At 39.4% G+C, this 20,439-nt stretch overlaps 1 protein-coding gene across 3 annotated transcripts in view; it reads left to right on the forward strand.

Annotated features, from left to right (window-relative positions):
- ADAM23 (ADAM metallopeptidase domain 23) overlaps nucleotides 1–20,439 on the forward strand; it is a 152,971-nt gene that overhangs the window by 113,114 nt on the left and 19,418 nt on the right. For all 3 annotated transcript variants that reach the window (XM_059702900.1, XM_059702899.1, XM_059702898.1), the window contains exons 16-24: nucleotides 1,659–1,730; nucleotides 2,341–2,430; nucleotides 3,939–4,019; nucleotides 10,193–10,243; nucleotides 10,848–10,911; nucleotides 12,186–12,291; nucleotides 15,543–15,662; nucleotides 17,213–17,381; nucleotides 19,596–19,707. In XM_059702900.1, the coding sequence (XP_059558883.1) occupies nucleotides 1,659–1,730; nucleotides 2,341–2,430; nucleotides 3,939–4,019; nucleotides 10,193–10,243; nucleotides 10,848–10,911; nucleotides 12,186–12,291; nucleotides 15,543–15,662; nucleotides 17,213–17,381; nucleotides 19,596–19,707 (865 nt within the window). The remainder of the gene's footprint in view (nucleotides 1–1,658; nucleotides 1,731–2,340; nucleotides 2,431–3,938; nucleotides 4,020–10,192; nucleotides 10,244–10,847; nucleotides 10,912–12,185; nucleotides 12,292–15,542; nucleotides 15,663–17,212; nucleotides 17,382–19,595; nucleotides 19,708–20,439) is intronic.

Consider the following 20,439-nt stretch of genomic DNA (forward strand, 5'->3'; position numbering starts at 1 on the left):
TTTTGAGTGTGTGTATAAGGATCCATCACTAGATGTCTGACATTGCCTGTGAGTGGAAAGAAAATGATTCCAGTAAGCTGGAAACTTAAAAGTAACCATCTACCTTTAATTTTAAAAGTTAGTAAATATGAAATTGTTTTTCGCTGAAAACGGCATATTAGCGTGTTTTGTAAAAAGCCCCTTTGGATTCCAGTGTTTTTATGTATGTAACAAAGAACTGACTCTGTCCAAGTGTTTTCAGCCAATGACTGTACGGATGCATGTTTTATGTGTTTTTACATGGCCTGTGTGCACCTTTTCTGTGCCGTGGGAACCTTCCCAAGGCCATGTTTCCCATGTGCTGTGCCACAGTGACCTGTCTCAAGAGGAGAGTCCTAAGGTTACATGTTCCGGTCTGCCCTTCCCTTTTCCATTTTCTGCTGCTTGCTGATCAAAATACCGCAGGCATTAGGACTGTTGATTTCATTCATTGGACTTGCCCGCTGGGGAGTCCCACCCAAGTCTCCTGGAAATTTTCCCCGTTTCTTATAATAGTTCTCCTTCCTGGAAGTGGAAGGGGGATCAGATCTTTCTCAGGTGGACTCAGTGGAAGCCACCCCTGGCTTGGGTGTGTGATGTTGGTGGGGAAGGAGTCTCTTTCTCCCTCTCCTACTCATGGCTCTGAGATTTGGGTTGGGGTGTGCTGGACATGCACAGAGAAATCTTGCCCAGGTTAAGGGAAGTAGGAATGGTTCCCATAAACAATCAACTGCCTCCCCAGTTGGTTGCAATAGTGTTTATCTGGTGAGCAAGTCCATGGCCTCAGAGGGTGGTTTACTGTAGACATTTGACGCTTCATTGCTCCTGGAAGGACCGAGAGATTTCTGTACATCCATGTCTATGTCTGCGTATGTACTTAATATGCTTCAGGCAGTGTGGATTTCTTTTCAATGAGAATGATGGGAGTGGATTTCCAGCCACATTTTATTCTAAGCGTATTTGTGTTTGCTTGATTGTGTATATCACGTTTGGCTAGACTGAAACACTTTTTATCCTTTTGATAATTTTGATGTCTTCTTAGCTGGCTTGAGATAAGTCAGCAAATTAGATATATGAGCCTTCTTAGCAATGCACCTTAGCTCCGTTAGCAAATATGAGAAGTGATCCATTCTTGTTGACAGCTTATCTCCATAAAAAGTAACTGTGATGATGGAGGTCACCTCTGGAGCCCACCACCATAAAATCCTCCAAGAGATATTGCCCCATTTAAAACATGGGTTTTAGCCCTACCGGTTTGGCTCAGTGGATAGAGCTTCGGTCTGCGGACTGAAGGGTCCCCAGTGCCCCGGTTGTGGGGTTGATCCCCAGTAGGGGGTGTGCAGCAGGCAGCCGATCAATGATTCTCTCTCATCATTGATGTTTCCCTCTCCCTCTCCGTCTCCCTTCCTCTCTGAAATCAATAAAAATATATTTAAAAAATAAAACATGGGTTTTATAAGTATTATTAATAAGTGAACAGTATTTCCCACACAGACATCATTTATAAGATGCCATTGCAACAGATCACAAAAGAATATCACGGGATAGCTGATTGAAGGGCCATATATGTGGCCTGATTGGTGCGCTGATTTTCTGTGATAAATTAAAATGTTTTTCCTTTCTCTCCCTAATGGCCTCAGCTATTTGAGCCCACAGAATGTGGAAATGGATACGTAGAAGCTGGGGAGGAATGTGATTGTGGTTTCCATGTGGTAGGTATAAGAGTTCTTTTTTACCTTCAGCACAGCACCTACGCAGAGCAAACACGAATAGCATTAGTGAGACGCCTGCAATATCATTCCCTGTGGTCTCGCTGCCTTTCTTTCTGATCTTGCTCATCAATGCTTAATCCCAGCTCAGACACAGCATTAGAATTAATCATGTCCTTATGGCCCTGTCTGAGAAAACCTCGTGGATCCTTCTAATCAAATTCCCTACCTCTTAAAAATTCATAGTTCACAGTTACCCCAGACAGGTTTTACCAAATCACGAAACAGTCTTTCTGCGTTGTGTATTATTTTTGACTTTATAAAACTAGATTGAGTATTCAGAATGTAATAGAGCTAGCCAAGGGTGGGATGCCCGCTAAGGAATAAGGTAACATTTTGGCAGAGAAGCCCTTTCATAGAAGATCATGCTTTGTTGAGATATATGGCAGGAAGGACTCTGTCATTGTCCAAGTGATTAATTCTTTCCTGAAGTATTTGCTTACTATTGTCTGAATCCCCTCGTCTGGATTATGCCTAAGTCATATGTGGAGAGAATGTTGAATGGACCAGTGGGAAAGCGTCCTGACTTTCTCACGTGAAGTGCTTTTTCTAGGAATGCTATGGTTTGTGCTGTAAGAAGTGCTCGCTCTCCAATGGGGCCCATTGCAGCGATGGGCCCTGCTGCAACAATACCTCATGTCTGGTGAGTTTCCTGACAGCTTCATCATGCTTTTCATTGACATATGGGCCAAATATCTCAATGTATACATTTAAAAAATGTAGTCCTTCTAAAATAAACATTAAGAGTTGCCCTGTTAACGCAGATGAAAACCAGGTTAGATGGTTGAATAGGAAGAGGGACAGTTCCTGTGGTCTTTTTATTTTAGACTCTGAGCATAAAAGCTAGTGCTCATAGTTTTACACTTGGCTTTTTAAACCCCCTACCAAGGCAAAAAAGCTAGATAAGGAAGTCATGTATGAATGTATGCCTATTATGTGTGTAGACACATAGTTACTTCTACCTATAGAGACCAGTTAACTTTTAAAAAGTCCTTTAAAAAAATATTTTCTTTTCTCATCTATAAAAACCTCTAATATTCCTTTTACCTATAGAATTACATAACTTGATCATTTTATTCAATATTAATGGGTATTATACTGCCGGGGTCCAGCCCCAGCGGTCCAGGGGTTCCCAGAGGTGTGGATGGAGTCGGCAAAGAATGTTTTACACGGAGACAGTGTTCAGAACTCTCTAGCTCTCTTCAGTCTCCGTGGATCTTCCTGTGCCTGGCTGAGGCCACAGAGAAAGATCTTGAGGCAAACTGAGCCTTTATTTTATAGTCAGAGGTAAACAAGGTAGTGGTTACCAAAGTTACACTGTTCTTGTGAGTTTCACTTGTTTACACTGTTTGTGAGTTTCACTTGTTTTTGTTCTTGCTCTTGCTGCACTTCCCTCAGCCCATTAGCTTCCCAGATAAGATCTAGGGAGCGTTATTAGGTGAAGCCTAATTAGGCTTAAGAGGACTATGCCCTCTAAGCTGGGACTTGTTTGTGACTTTGCCAACAGGTCAGGCCGAGGTTTAACCCTATGGCGGCTCCCCACATTATACATACGGTATTCTAGAAGATTCCAGCTTAGTTTATACTCACTTTATGTCCCCTACCAGGTTATAAGTTGCTTGAAGGTAATTCCTTAATCTTTTACTTATCCCCAATCAGACCAACCAAATGCCTTGTATACAGTAGGCATCCACTGGTGTTACTGAAGGGAACCATTGACATTTGATTGTATATATTTAGTTAAAGCAAGATTAACATCCAGGTTCATAAAGTTAATTAGTAAACATTGGGTGGATACGTAAACCTCCAGAGAAATCTTAAATGTTTGTATTTTAGTGTTTTGTCACTCTTTTGTCTCTAGCCACACCAGTGTTTCTTCTTTACATAGTTGCCATTACCTTGTTTTTTAAAAATAATACTCTGAGACAGTGGGTTTTGAATCCAAACATTTACTGTCTTGGTTAATGATTCATATTTACTACAAAGAGTGAGAACTGGGCCTTGCCTTCATTCTGCAACTACCTGGCTAATTCATACAAAGAGTTTGGTGATGGTTGTGAGAGAGTACCAGAATTACTGGTGAACATCAGAATGCTAACTCTAAGAAAGGTTAATTAATACTATTTCCTAACATTGGGTTTCAATTTGCAGTTTCAGCCAAGAGGATACGAATGTCGGGATGCTGTGAATGGGTGTGATATTACCGAGTACTGTACTGGGGACTCGGGCCAGGTATGGCAAACTGAGGTTTAGGTAATACATTTTACGTGTAAATGCACATTTTAAAGCTTTCCATTTGGATTACATGTGTGAATATGCTTTGGCTCCTTTGTTTTGTTTTCTAGTAGTTTTCCAGCCTGCCTTTATTTTAGGAATCTCTTTTTCTTCCAAGTTTCCTTTTCATAATTAGTTCCCTTTATATGGTTTATACCCAACTAATTGATTCTTCTTTCTTGGTCCCCACATCGAAAACACTAATGAAGCACTAATGTACTGTTTACAAACATTTTTAAGCCACAAACCCCTTTTTTTTAAAAAAAAAAAAACCCCACAAAATTTTGGATGGGAGTCCAAGATAGAAAGCAGGAAGCAAGCAGCCCTGCTCTGGGGGAAGCGGGACTGGGAGCAGGAGTCCTGCCCTCTCCGCCCTGTACCTGTCTGGTGGCGTGGCCGATGTGCTCTGGCGTGATCGTCTCACATTAAAATTATTATAACATATAATTAATGTTGACTTGTAGCATTCCTTCTTTATGTAATTTGTATGCGTTTAAACTTTTATGTTATGTTATTCCAAGTCTTTATTTGTCATTCATATGAACATTTTTTGAGCACCTACTATATGGCAAGCACCACTGTAAAAGTTGGGATGTGAGAGGGGTCACAGTGGACAAGTGCTTGCTCTTCTGGAGCTCACATTCTGCTTGGTGGAGAAAGGCCAGCGAGTGAACAAAAATACCAGCGGTGGTAAGAGCTAAGCACAAAATAAGGCGATGTGCAAAAACCGAGGGAGTGGGGGTTTTAGGTGGAGTGGTCAGGTATATTTTCTTGGAGGGGCAGGCATTTAAGTAGAAACAGCTAAGAAGGAGCTTGGCAGAAAGCAGCAGGTACAGGAGCTTGGCTTCTTCAAGAAAAGGAATGAAAGAGAGGATATGCATGGGAACAGTCAGAGAGGAAGCCAGGAATCAGGACAGGTAGGAACTTGGTAAGAACTCTAGATTTCACTGGGCCTTCATACTCATTCTGACATCACTTAAAAGCATTTTCCCACACCATGACATAGTTATTACATAAAAATCCTTTTTATGATTGCATGAGAGCCTGTCATGTGTATTAGTTGATTTCTGTATCCAGTGGTGGATTTTTATAGATTTTTAGCAACTTTTTAGAATTATAATTAATATGACAGTGAATACCTTTATGCATTTTTAAGACTGTTTTCTTGTTGGGAGTTAGCTAATTAGGGTAAGTTTCTAGGAGTAGAGTTACCTATTGCCAGGTTTTGTGCTATCCAAGGAGCTACCAATAAATAGAGTACAGATGGAGGCCAGAATATAATTTTTGTTATTGAAAATGGCCAAGATAAAAGTCATAGCTTAGTGTGAGGCTAAATGGGCCTCTTTATAGATCCCAGGTTCAGGCTGTAGAACAGGTAATTGAGAAAATTGGGTCTGGAGTGGCCTCTCCCTGCAGAGCCTGGCCTTGCCTTACATGTCATGTAGAGAGAGTATGATTTATGTGAGTAGGCAAGAGAGAATGGCAGAACTGAGCCAGAATGCCCAATTATTCCCCTCTAGTTTATCAACCAGTCAACCACTCTACCTGCTGGGGAAGAAGTGAATAAAGAGCAGAGAGTGGATGGAGTTACACTGAATTTCCTTCACTGAAAGGACTGGAGGAGAGGGAAACAAAGGTTCCTAATTGATCTCTTTGAAAGTTCTCGATATCTATCATGAGACTCCAACCAAATGGACCCTTGTAAGGATATGGTACACTTGAAATGTGTTCAGGCTGTTCTTTTATGATTTTTCTGTGCATCTCTTTTTTCCCCCTTGTATATTTTTATTGATTTCAGAGAGGAAGGGAGACGGAGAGGGAGATAGAAACGTCAGTGCTGAGAGAGAAACATTGGACTGGCCGGGCTGTATCTCTTTCTTATATTTAAAATTGTAAATCGGATTCTTTGTAATTTTCTTATAATATAGTGGCAAAGTATAAGAATTCTGGACTCTATGTTTCATGGCAAGTGTACTGACATTCATGAATTACTGTTCCACTGTGTTATATTTTTAGTTTTATAGGGTAATATTATTTTTATACCCATCATATATTGCTTTGGGTCTGTATTATATTGTATTTAGCTCTTTTAGAAGTATGTTTTTTTCCATTTCAACTTTAAATTCCTGAATTGCCATAGAATTTACCAGAAATAAGGCTTTTATAATAAGGGCTCTGTGGTCAACTGAATATTTTATTGTCTAAATTTTTTAAAATGTTCTTTTTAATCTCATTTATCTAAGGTAAAAACTGTACTGTTAATTTCTCAGTGGCATATTAGAATAACATGTTCTATTACTAGTAATTTCTTTATATGACCAGAATGAACCTGAAATAGATCACTGAGGAAAAAGAGTTAAATGCCTTCAAATTCTTTGGCTTTGTAAGAGGCAAAAAACTTTGAATTTAATTGATATTAATAATGATTAAGAAATGGTGACCTCTGAGAATTTCTGCATCTCTGCGAATCAGTATTGTAGGCAACATTATGACTTTATCTCTTTTATCTCATAGTATGCTTTTGCTTAATTTTGATATTAGCATTAACTGATGCCTTTGAGCTACTTTCATTTATATTTATTTATTGAGTTTAGAGAGAGAGAGAGGAAGAGAAAGAGGGAGAGACTGATTTGTTATTCCACGTATGCATTCATTGGTTGATTCTTGTATGTGCCCTGACTGGGGATCAAATCCGCAACCTTGGTGTATCAGAATGACGCTCCAACCACCTGAGCACCCAGCCAAGGCCTGAGCTGCCTTCTAAGTTCACAATTTATAACAGAATAAACAATACTGAGAGAACTCCTTGGCAAACAATACTGGATGAGATGACAAATATGTTTTAGGAAGATGTGGGAAATGTGTTGACCATGAAGTAGGTCATCCAAATGGGTAGTAGAACACAATTTAAAATAAGCCCATTTAACGGCCACTGCGCTGTTGATGTCTGCCTCAAGTGGACCCTCTTGTACAGCATAAAGGTTGGGGCTGGCATGGCCTTTAGAGACCAGAGCGGTACCAAAGGCGTATTACTGCATGGGCAGCATAAAGTACACAGATTTATGGTTCTTCTGCTTTAAATGTCTCCAGAGACCATAAAACATTCCATAATTTCCCTTGTTAAACGTTTCAACGATAAGCAACTGGCTTTTATTAGCTTAAACTGAACATAAATTGATTGGAAATCTTCTTGCATGTAGCTATGACAGCTTATAATTAGGTGAAGTAAAGCATTTTTTTTTTCATTAGTAAAGAATTCTGTGAGTTCTTTCCTATTGAAACATCACAAATATGACAAATTAATTTTAGACCCCGATGTGCCTATTATGGTAGCGGCATTTCTTTTTCATTTTTGCTCAGTGTGGTTGTATTTGTCTTGAAGTAAGTGAATAATTAATGTTACTTGATTAATACGATAATGACTGTGTTTTGAGTGGATTTGGATGAATGAAAGAGACCACAGGGATCTCTGTTTTTTGTGTAGTTGGCCCAGTATGCCAGGTTTGGGGGCTGGTAATTATATCCTTTGAATAGTCACCATCAGGTTGAATGAAAAGCTGTGGTGAATAAAAGCTAATATAAGAGTCAGATAATCTGTAGAAAGATGTAGAATCCAAGCACTTGATCTCAACGTGTTCCTTAATAAGTTACTGCTTCTTAGCAATTCTAAATTAGTTCTGTTAGCTTTCTGTAGTGAACTTGACAAACAGCTTGATATGTACAGAATAGAATAACTTAATTGTATCTGTATGGCTGTTCATTTGTTTTCCCAGTCAGCCAATTGTGATTGAGCATCTACTCAATAATAATTGAGCCCAGTTTTGTTCTAGGCACCAGGGAGGCAGCAGGGAACAAAACACAAAATCCGTGTCTTCATGGAGCTCTCATTAGGATAGGACAATAGACATACAAATAAGTAAAATACAGTAAGTCCTCGCCTAACATCGTCGATAGGTTCTTGGAAACTGTGACTTTAAGTGTAAGGATGTCTAACAACCAAGTTTACCAGAGGCTAAATGGTATGAACAAGAGCTAAGTTCCTGTGGCCCTTTTCTTGTCACAGAAACATCAGCAGACTCTTTCCCTCTCCCCCCGTGGGAGTCTGTACTTGTTCTTCAATAAATTTCCACCTTTGCTATTAAAAAAGAGAAAGAAACATCAGCAAACTTTTAAGGACCCCAAACACTTATTATGTTAAACATTAAAATAAATGTGAGCTATACAGATATTTAAGAAAGATGAACAAAAGTAAGTCAGATCATTCTTTTCCAACCCACTTATTGCAGTTCAAGGTCATGGTTGCCCAGAGACTGTTCCAACCCTGGTCATGCAAAGTGAGAACTCTTCTGGGTGGGACACTCTCCCATTTGGGGCACACTCACATCCACCCACACTCACTCACACGGGGACACATCGCTGGGATATGGGAAGAAACCCATGTGCACATCTTAGGCCCATCACCCATGTGCACATCTTTGGGATGTGGGAAGAAACCGGTATCCCTGGAGAAAGCTCATGCAGACACAGGCAGAACCTGCTAAGTCCACACAGACAGTGGCCCTGGCTGGGAATCAGTTTTTAGTTTTCTTTCTCATCAATGTTATAACAAAACAACGTTATTCGGGGACCTGCTGTATATGAATAGTCAGTTGCTAATAAATACGATGGAGACGAAAAACAAAACCAAAGAGGGAATGGGGAGCAGAGAATGCCAGCCTGGGAGGGGCTACAGTTCTGAAGAGCATGGTCAGGGAAGGCTTCTCTGAGATGCTGATACTTGAGCAAAGCCCTAAAGAAGATGAAAGAGCAAGCCATGCAGAAATTGGGGGCAGGAGTGGGTGGTGGGCAAGGGAAGGAAGAGCCAGGGCAAAGGCCACAGGGTGGCAGGATGCCCGGCACCTTCACGTGGTGTGAGATCAGTCGTGGCAGAGAGTAGAAATGAGGTCAGGGAGACGATGGGGCCAGTGCAGCATAGGAGCAGATCATGCTGAACTTGGAAAGCCATGAGTAAGTTGGAAAGCCACTGAGCAGAGAGGTGACACGGTCTGGTTCACGTTTTTTCAAGGGACACTCTGGTAGCTGTATAGACTACAAGGCGAGGAGGGGAATTGGTTGGAGACTGTTGCATAATCCAAGTGAGAGATGGTGAAGGGATGGACCAGGCGTTTTCCAGTGGAGATGGAGAAAAGTGGTCAGGCAGTAATGACATTTTGAAGGTAGGGCTATGGGGATTTTTTGATGGACTAGGAAAAGTGAAGTAGAGGATGCCTCCAATTATTTGAGGCCTGAATAATTGAAAGAGTGCGACTGTCCTTTACTGAGGAGGTGACAGAACACCAAGGGAGGTCTCGGTGCATACTGCTGTGTTTCTTACTCACTTGCCACACCTGTGTATTTTTTTTTCTTTTCCTTTTCATATTTGCTTTGAACACTGTGGTGGAGGCTTTGAATTGAATTTTTTTTTATCTCTCTTACATGTGGTAAACACTTCAACTTAATGTATTCAGGGTAATTTGGGGTGAAAAATGAAGTGTACTTTAAAATAATTATTTGATAGATAGACCTGAAAAAAGAAATTTCCATCACATCAGGATTGTTCTAGTAACAGGGCTGTGGTTCGAGAGGTCAGAAATGTAATGGAGATTCGTCACTTACACTGAGCTGAAAGGCAGGATATTTTTTTTCTTTTTTAATAATGTGGCCTCGAGGTGAGCGTCGTGGGTGTCAGATATAGATTTGACATTTTTCACAGAGCTGAGCCAGTCTGTAAATTAGTTCCTGAATGTGTCCACTCCTACATCACAAAATGACTCATATCCTGTCATTGTCCATTTTAATCCCTTCTACTTTTCACTCTGTAGGCAAGTGAATGTAAGTTATTATTCTAGTCTATTTCGTGGAAAACAGAGAAACAAAAAAAAACACCCACTGCGTGGACCTAATTTATTTATTTTTACCAATAATGGGAGAATTAATTTGGATAATCTACTTAAGGAGTTAGTCATATTTTTTTAAGCTTTTCCAATTATATGTTCACCATGCTTGATTTTTTTGATGTTTTTACATATTGTGCACATAACCTGAAAGAACTTAACATGATGAGCATTAACTAAAAAGATTATATTTTTTAGTGCCCACCAAATCTTCATAAACAAGATGGATATGCATGCAATCAAAATCAGGTATGCTGGGCTATACATTTTAAGTGTTAAATTTAAAAAGATTAGTTTGTTTTGTTGTTTTTTAAATAAATACAAGTTTGAAAGGAGATTACAACTCAAACAATAATAAATTATTATAGTGGTCCTCTGATCCGGAGTTGCTTTGTGTCGTACCAAATACTAACTGTATTATATTTAACTCTGATGACAAATTGTCGAGATTAAGGGCAAGAATTAGGAATCCAATTTATTGAGTTGTGACTATCTTCAATACCAGTCTGTTTATTTTGGAAAAAATATGGCAATCTGTTATAACGTGCCCCCCGCCCCCCGCCCCAAAGCCATGTTATAACCTAACTATTCACAAACAAAAGAAGCTAAAAATCATCTTGGTATCATCCAAAGAAATTTAGCAATTGCTGTTTACCATAAAGTTTTTTATTTTAGATGATTAGATTTAAAGATTAGATTGTACTATGAGGTCTGTTCTTAGTTATAGATTTTAGCTATCTGTTATTCTTCTGCTTGTCTGAAGATGTGTGTGCTTCTCATTTTCACTGTGAAAATTTGGGGGGAAACAGACCTGGCTCCGTGTGCCTCATAAGGTGTGTGTTCTTGTCCTCAGGGTCGCTGCTACAGTGGGGAGTGCAAGACCCGGGACAACCAATGTCAGTACATCTGGGGAACAAGTAGGTTGCGTTTTCCTGTTGATGCTCACACAGGTTTCTCTTCACATTGTCCTTCTCTGCCTGCCTTGCTGAGAGAGATGTGTAGCTTGGAGTGAGGTTTTAAAGAAATCTAGAAAAGGGTGAAATAAAGAGAACTGTGAATCTTAGTCACAGAACCACAGGAACGTCTGCTGCAGTTGGGGGCTTGTCATGAGAACCCGAAAGCGCCATTCAGTGCTCGTGGCGGGAAGAGAAGGGACAGTATGTCCATGCAGAGACCGGGTTGAGTGCAGGGGTCACGTCGTTACCCAGACACTTGCATAACTTACTTTGTATCTTGGATTTAACATTTATCCCCCACCAAACTTGGCCGTCTGTTCTTTTACCCGAGGAAAGTTCCAGCCCTTGTTTTTTAAATTCTGTAATTTTCTATCCTTAGTGTGAACTGAAGAAATGCAGGTGCTGCCCAAAGTGCAGACAGATAGAGATTCGGGTACATGGTCATGATTCTCGGCACGTTCCCTGCCTCTTAATACACGTGATACTGTCCTGACATTTGCAGCGCCTCCCAGTGAACTTTGCGTAATGAGGGCCAGACCAGAGGAGAGAGAAAAGGGTCTGCTCAGCTGGCTGAGGCTGGTCACCCCCAAAGATACAGAAAGCACACAAAAGGGGGATAGAGGCCTTGCACAGTGCTTCCAGTGTTTGGCAAATATCATCTAACTGGAAGAAATACTTTTGGGGCTTCAGTTTTGACAGAGGAAAGATAATAGAGGCATATTTCTTTTAAAAAAAAAGGTTTAAATGTTAAAATCTGATTTTCAAGGTAAAATTTCAGTTGGCTAAGACTTTGTGGTATCTCCTAATATTAATATAAAGCAAGACTAAGTGCGTTTATATGTTTTCTATGTGTCACTTCACTAATTTCTGCTGATGATCATTCCTACTTCCTCCCTTCAAACCTGCCAGCAAGAATTGGGAATACATTTGTTTCTCAAGTTAAAAGTAGCGGTGTGTTGGAGCTGTCTTGCATTAGCTTGTGAGAGCCAACTGTTAAAATTCCAGGACTTTTAGAAGCCAGTTGACATCACACTGAGACCTTGAAATTAGCCATGTGTCACACCATGGAAATTTACATAATGGTATTTACACCATGGAAGCTGGTAAATGCTACAAATGAGAATTTTTTTATTTGTATTTTTTGGAGAATCAGTTGTCAAATGTTTACCAGCACACAACTGGTTATAAATAACGAAGAGAACTAAAATAAATCTTCCCTTGCTCATCTCCAAAAGAGGCTTCGGGGTCTGACAAGTTCTGCTATGAAAAGCTGAACACAGAAGGCACGGAGAAGGGAAACTGTGGGAAGGACGGAGACCGATGGATTCAGTGCAGCAAACAGTGAGTGGTCAGCTTTGGGGCATGATGAGCGGATGGAAAGGCCTGGTTCAAATGTGAAATGGCACAACATCAATATCACTGATTTTTTATAATGTCAGTTATTTCAAATTTTAAAGTATGCATATAAAAATATGTTAGTTGGATGTGAGGGCGATCTGGCTGTGACATCTGTCACCCCATTGATCACTAGGGTTGATTAGGCTGATCTGGCTGGTTAGGCGGGTGTCCCCCTTCTCCCTCACCGATTCATGTGCGTCCCTCCCGAAGCTGCGCCTTCACCCCAGAGGAGAGGACCGGTCTTCGGTCAAGGGTATACGAGTAGCTGTGCTCCCCTGCTAGAACCTCCAAACAAGCTCTTAAAAATATGTTAGTATATCTGGAAGCAAATGGCTAAGGACTAACCTTTCTATGCACAGACTCACATTATTTCTGTAAAATTCAGAATATTTCTCATAGACTTTATTTTACCTGATGCTTGTTTTGAAGAGCTATGTTGCCAATGGATAACTAATTAATATTAGTATATACAGAGTTCTATAAGCAACATATGTAGGCCTTATATATTTGGGGGACCAACTCAAAGTAAAATAACATGTTGGTCATTTCATGAGTACAGTACCATTTTATTTAATTAAAGATCTAATGCCTGTATCAGAGATTTTTTAAAAATATTTTTATTGATTTCAGAGAGGAAGGGAGAGGAAGAGAGAGATAGAAACATCAATGATGAGAATCATGAATTGGCTGCCTCCTGCACGCCCCCTACTGGGGATTGAGCCCGCAACACAGGCATGTGCCCTTGACTGGAATCAAACCTGGGACCTTTCAGTCCGCAGGCCAATGCTCTATCCACTGAGCCAAACTGGTCAGGGCTGTATCAGAGATTTTTTTTTTTAATATGTTTTATTGATTTTTTACAGAGAGGAGTGGAGAGGAATAGACAGTTAGAAACATTGATGAGAGAGAAACATCAATCAGCTGCCTCCTACACACTCCCCACTGGGGATGTGCCCGCAGCCGAGGTACATGCCCTTGACCGGAATTGAACCTGGGACCCTTCAGTTCACAGGCCGACGCTCTATCCACTGAGCCAAACCGGTTAGGGCTGTATCAGAGATTTTTATTCCCTTCTGGAAAGCATCTATTCACTGCATACTGGAGGCTTCTTTATGAGGAAATGAGATATTGTCAGAGCCCATAAGTGATATTTTCCCCTTGATTAGTTGAGGAAAGTTAATATTATGATTTAATGATTTACTCAAGGACATGGATCTATGGGACCTTTAGGTTATAGGCCAAAGATCCTCTGTTTTCCTTCCATAACAATGAGGATTCTTCCCCCAATTTTGAAGCAGAGCAAGGATTTAATGGAAGTTTTTATTTCTCTAGTTAATGGTTTCTATGTGGAACTTTACGAAATTTTGCAGTTCCATCTAGTTTTTGGTGATGGATCAGGCTTTACAAGACAACAAGTCTTTGACGATAATTTCTTAAAAATTAACCCAAGATATAGGATGGAGCTTCCCACTGGATGTCTCACGAGTAGGGTACCGATAATGTACAGTGTTCAGCCCTTGAGGTGCCAGGGAGTAGGAGGAAGTGGGGCCCAAAGTTGTCAAAGTCCATGAGGTGGGAAACCTCTAGATTAGATCAGGTTCATTCATTAACTCAATGTCCTAGACAGATCTGATCATTTCTCTGTCTTCAAAAAGTTTTGGAGGTATTGGATTAGATCACTGTAAAATACAGCTTTTGAATATCTGGTAACAGAATATCCAACCACCACTGAGTTAAAGAAAGCAGTGTTTTCTGAAATTTTTAACAATTGTGAAATATAACAGATAAACAGGAAAGTGAATAATACACAAATATACATTCAAATAATTAGGGAGTGACCTCCCATGTAACCTCTACCTGGATCAAGATATAGAACATTGAAGCATCCCAGAAAATTATTTTCCCTTCATTTTGACTTTATGGCAGTCTCTCTTTTTTTTTTTGCTTTTCTTTAGAGTTTTACTTCCTAACTTTTCATCCTTAAGGATATATTTTACCAAAAGCTTTGGTAAAATATATTTTATAGAAAAGGAATCATAATTTCTGTGTTATTTTGTATTTGGCTTAAGTTCATTTTTTGTTCCATTTGTTTGACTTTCATTCATATTCATAGTAATATACCACAGTTTATTCCTACATTCAACATTGATGGACATTTAGATGTTTCCATGCTTTGGCTATTAGGAACCATGCTGCTGGGAACATTCTTTACAGGTAACTTGGTGCACATTTGGACACATTGATCTAAGTCCTGTACCTAGAACAAAACTACAAAATCATGGGATGTATATTTTCAGTGCCACCAAGTGGTGTCACACTATTTTCTTTTTCAGTGGTTGTACTAGTAAACCCTGCCAGCAGTGAGAATTTGTAACAACATTCCCACCAATGCTTGGTGTTACAGGCTTTTTACTTTTATCTATTCTGGTGGGTGTGAACTGCTATATGGTTGTGGTTTTAATTTGCATTTCCCTGATTACAGATGGAATTTAGTACATTTTCATGCATGTTTTAGACAATGGACTTCCTTTGTGTGTGTGTGAAATGCTGCTTCTTAGTCACCTTTTTTTAAAAAAAGAAATGTATTGTTTACTTAAATAGGCTGCAGGTAGATGCCATCATGGTGGGTGAGTCACTTAATAATGTCACTAAGGACCCAGATGATTCTGCCCCTCTGCTCTGTAATCCGTTGCATGTTGTGTTTATGCTTGTGAACTTAATAACTGCAAGTTAGATGTAAAGGCTCTGCATTCAAAGGCAGGAAGCCGGGGTAGGAACAAGGATCCTCCTGTCAGATAATAACCTTGTATCCAGAAAGCAAATTTCCTCAGCAGCTTCCTAGCCAGCTTTTTCTCACTTCTCGACACCCAGGGGCCACTTTTAGCTCTGGGAGGAAAAGAAGGAGGAAGGCTAGGAAAGAGGTACAGGAAGTGGAAGTGCCTGGCTAGCTTAGATGCCAGTCACGACTTCTTTCAGGGCTGAGCACTTTGCTTCCCCCAAACAAATTTGTGATCTGCTAGTTAAAAAGGAGAGGCGTCATAGGCAACCAACAATATCTGATTGAGTGTTTTTGTTTAGAAAGAAAGATAATATTTTCATATTTCAAATACATATGGACTGAGTAGTTTTGATTATTTTGAGCATTATTTCTCTTGTCTTATTCTGTCTTTTTAAAAAATTTTTAACCTGTTTAGTGATGTGTTCTGTGGATTTTTACTCTGTACCAACCTTACCCGAGCTCCACGTATTGGTCAACTTCAGGGAGAGATCATCCCAACTTCCTTTTATCATCAAGGCCGGGTGATTGACTGCAGGTAACATTAAATATTGGAAAAACCTAAAGAAACCTGAGAATTACAAATTTTAGAAAAATCAAGTGAAATTTTTCCATTTCTTACAAGAGGAATGTTGATTGAGATTTTTATTATCACCTTTCATGTTAAGAGTCATTTAAAAACAAAGTTGTATCTAGATTTGCAAATTGCATTTGTTCAAAAATTATACCAGTTATTAGTAGGAGACATTCTTTGTAATTATAATCTGAAGAGTAGAATTATGTTATCTATTTTGACCCACGATTAAAGCTTTAAGCATTTAAGCATTGGAATATGTCACTATTTGAAACACTATGTGTGTTTTATTTTTTATGACCAAAAAAAGTTTAAGCTTTAATTCATTCAGATGTGTCTGATTTAGAAGATGGTTTAATAAGTACTTAATCACTTATAGAAAATATTTATTAAGATATTATTTATAGCTAGAGACAAATGTTTTATATCCAATTACCTATGAGCACAAGACACAGAAAATATGAGAATTATTTTTAAAGCCAGGGAGTCATATTATATTCCAAATAATCCTTGTCCCTTCAAAGTAGTCATAATTCTAAGTTGCTGTGCTCTCATTCAAATGGTACTGAAAAAGTTGCTTAAAACACTTTTGGGGTCCCCCCCTACAGAATTGCCTTCAGCATCTGCAAACTTTTATCCTTGGTATCCTCAGAGGGGCAAACCTTCATCTTATGTGAGTGAATATAAGATCAGGAAACACCCCAAAATTTTTTTGAAAAATTTTAATAAATAGATGGGTAACAAAATTGCATAATGCTGTCTTGATTCAAATGATGGCTGTTTTTCTGTCTTTTAAATGGCTCGGAAGGCAATCCTAACAGGATCTTAGACAGCAAGATCCTTCCTGGCATAAATTTGTTGTCTTCAACTATAGCTTGATGCACACAAGCTTCCTTTGAACCTGTAAGTTTTCACATGTGTCTAGATATAACAGCCTTGTTCAATTATATTGTTATATTCTAAGTTGGTATATTTGTAAACATTTCAGCAAGGTACTCTGTTAGTAATTATAGCATTGACTATTATTCAAATTCAACTTGTTCCTAACTTTAAAATTTTATGAGTCAATATCCATGGAGAGGAACCAGTTTACTTTTTCAATCATGAACAATCCAATCCTCTAAAGTAATAATAATTTCCAAAATGTTTTTCATTTTGCTATTTTTTGCTCAACTTCTGCCTTTTTGTACTGTGACGCATCTGAAAGCCTTGGAGACCTAATGATAAGATTACCTCTCTTATTCACTCCCCTTGTCTCAATGTTGGTCTTGAAAACAAGTGAAGGTTTCGAATACACTTGACATATTTTTCCCTGTGACGTATGGTATAATAGTGATAAGGAAAGGTAGCTTTCTTTATCATGCTCTTTTATTAAGGAGTGGTGGGGAAAGGAAGAAAGGAAAAGGGGAGAAATGCTAGGAGAAATCCATGTCCAATCACAGCCTCTTCAGCGTCATAAAGAGCAATAACCTTGTGTGGTGCTAATGACGGTATGAATATCTTTCTCCTCCTAGTGGTGCTCATGTGGTTTTAGATGATGACACAGATGTGGGCTATGTGGAAGATGGAACTCCATGTGGCCCATCGATGATGTGCTTAGATCGGAAGTGCCTACAGATTCAGGCCCTGAATATGAGCAGCTGCCCACTCGATTCCAAGGGTAAAGTCTGCTCAGGCCATGGGGTAAGTAGGCATCAGTGTTCCAGCTCAAGCTTTCATGATCTGGCATCCTTAAAGCTCACAGTGGTTATGTTTCCAGTGCAGCCACTCTCCCTCTGAGGCTGTTGCCAATATCTATGCATTGACTATGATTCTTTTCTTCTCTTTTTTTTGAAAAATACTGTAGTTTTTTATTGATTTCAGGGAGAGGAGGGAAGTGGGATAGAGAGATAGAAACATCAATGAGAGAGAAACTTCATCAGTTGGCTACCACCGGCATGTCCCCTACTGTGGAACGAGCCTGACTGGGAATCGAACTGTGACCTCCTGGTTCATGGGTCAGTGCTCACCCACTGAGCCACACCAGCTGGGCTATGATTATTTTCTTAGTGCACTTGTCTGCTACCAGTAACACCCGTATGCATTGATATGGTGTATTTTATTGTTTCTTTTATCACTGGCTATTTTTATTCACCACATTCTCTAGATAGAGTTTAACGGCTAAGGAGCCAGATGAAAATGGATAAGATTTTCTGTAAAGACCCAATGTGATTACTTTGTGATTACCGTTTGAAATAAGTTAAACCCTTTCAGTAAGTCCCTTCCAGCTACTCAGCATGCATGCTGGCTATCTACGTATGCCAGGTCATACCAGACTAAAGGTTGGATCACTGATTCACTGATATAATCCACAGGTTTACAGTTCTGTGGTTATGTTTGCATCGTTGCCAGTCAGAGAGCAGATGCTCCCTCTGCCTGCATATATCTTTAATTCTGTGGACAAAGTGTTTGGGCAGACACACCTGGCAAACCTAAGCTGAATATCTAAAACGAATCTTAATAATTATTTAAATTTGGCTTAGTAAAAGAAAAGTATTTCAAAATTTATGCAGACCTCAGAAATGGATAAAAGAAACATGAAGGAACTGAGAGCAATAATATAAAAGGAAGATGCTGGAGTGAAGGTAAAAAGAATCCAAAATATAGGAGCCAAGCAGGTGATGTAGAATCAAACACGATAGTAAGGCCTAAGAAGCATATGCCCAACAATCATGTATCGTTTCCGGTTTGCTTGAACCATAGGCTCACAAAGGAGGCTGTATAGCCTAGTGATCAGGAACATGGATTTGGAGGCGAGAAGGAATCCTGGGTTTGAATCCTGGCTCTGCTTCTTACCCTCCCAGTGACTTTGGGCAAGGCACTGAACCTCTCTCATTTGTCAGGATGCTAGTGTGAATATAAATGAGATGCTATACATAAAACACTCAGCTTAGGTACCTAGCACCTAGTAAATGCTCAGTAATCGCTGCAGGAGAATAAAAGCACTGCACAGACCTTTCATTATTCAGTTATTGCTTTGTAAGCATTATGAAACTTAATGCATTAAAAGGGCCCTTGACTCTCTACTCTCCTTCCCACTTTTTCATCTTGTTAAAAAAAGGTCAAATCCAATCTTGTTCATCATAATCACAGTGTTATAACATTTCAGAAGATTAAAAAGCTTCTTACACTAATAGGCTTAAGTTTGATTTGATCACCTCTAATAATCTGTCTCTGACTGTATTTCACAGGCAGATAAGGGCTTAAACTACTCTGCCTCTAGTTTGCAGATGGTTATTTATTTCATCTAAATGACAAGTCCCTTCCAGCATGCTGCTTGGTCCGCAGGGGATGAGAGAGGAGACAATCACTTTCAGAGGGTCTTAGCCCGGCCGACAGAGAGAAGATGGTGGGCAGGCAGGGAAGGTGGGAGGGGTGCTGATTTGGCTGGGAAAGTGCCACCAAATGAATTTGGTGTTGAATGTGGTGAGGTCCTGCACTGGTGATTTATGTCTCATGGTCTTTATCTCTGGCTGTGTCTCTTGAGCCCAGTATCTGTTAATTCCTTGAGTTAAGCATACATGTTTCTAAAATATGGTTCTAGAAACAACTACTTATGAAATAAGCTACATTGTCAGACATTTGTGTAATTAACAATATCAACATGAATAATTAACATTTAATTACAATTATTTTTCTTTTCTTTTGTTTTGGTAATTAACTGACAAACTACCATTCAACTCTTTGACCCATGCATGATTTCTCTTTATCTAATACCTAAAACTGTGGGAGACTTTTTAAAAAAATCCAAATGGCTTTTAAAGTGTCTGCCTGGCCTATGTCTCTTTTACATTTATCACCAGTATATCCTGCAACGCGCAGTGAAAATGGTCCATCTCTGTTCTTTGTTCTTCACAGGTGTGTAGCAATGAAGCCACCTGCATCTGTGATTTCACCTGGGCAGGAACAGACTGCAGTATCCGGGATCCAGTTAGGAACCTTCATCCCTCCAAGGATGAAGGACCCAAGGGTTTGTGTGATTTCAGTTTCAATTCCCAGCACACTGAATTCACTGGTATTCATCATATGGAGCCGATAGAACAACTTAATAGATTTGAAAGGAGACCCATAAGAATATCTCTTTAGCCTGTAAAATGTATAGCTCATCTTACTGCAGAATTAAGGACTCTAGTATATCACATTGGAAAAAATATTTGAGTTATCCCTTAGTCTAGAATTGAGATTAGGAAGGAGTAAATATACCCATTTCCTTTCTTTTCTTTAAACCTCATTCTTTTTTTTTCTTCATAATCACAAAAATTAATCATTTTATAGTTTGGCTAAGCTATGTCAGTTTTCTAACTTAGAAATCTTTTTGGATGAGACTCCGGTCATTCCTCAGTCCTTGAAAAGTGAAATACATGGAAGTTTTCGTCTTCCATGCCGTGTGTTAAGTACACTTTTGATTTAGGAAGAAGTTGGAATTTTTCATGGAACTTAAATTCTTCAAAGAGAACATGAACAATCTGTACCTTTGTTTTAATCAGCCATTACAAGGAGAGAAATTAGAATTTTAGAGTTAGAAGGAGAGACTCAGTGACCAACTAACTACACCACCCTCATTTTGCAGATGAGAGCACCCAGGCCCTGAGGTCAGGAGACACGCTATACTTACCCCAGCCACCAGAGGCAGCGCTGGGACCAGGACCTAGGTGCCCAATATCAGGCCCATTCATTTCTGTTACGTAATGTTATGATGTGG

This window comes from Myotis daubentonii, chromosome 7, assembly GCF_963259705.1.
Source record: "Myotis daubentonii chromosome 7, mMyoDau2.1, whole genome shotgun sequence".
NCBI classification, from domain to species: domain Eukaryota; kingdom Metazoa; phylum Chordata; class Mammalia; order Chiroptera; family Vespertilionidae; genus Myotis; species Myotis daubentonii.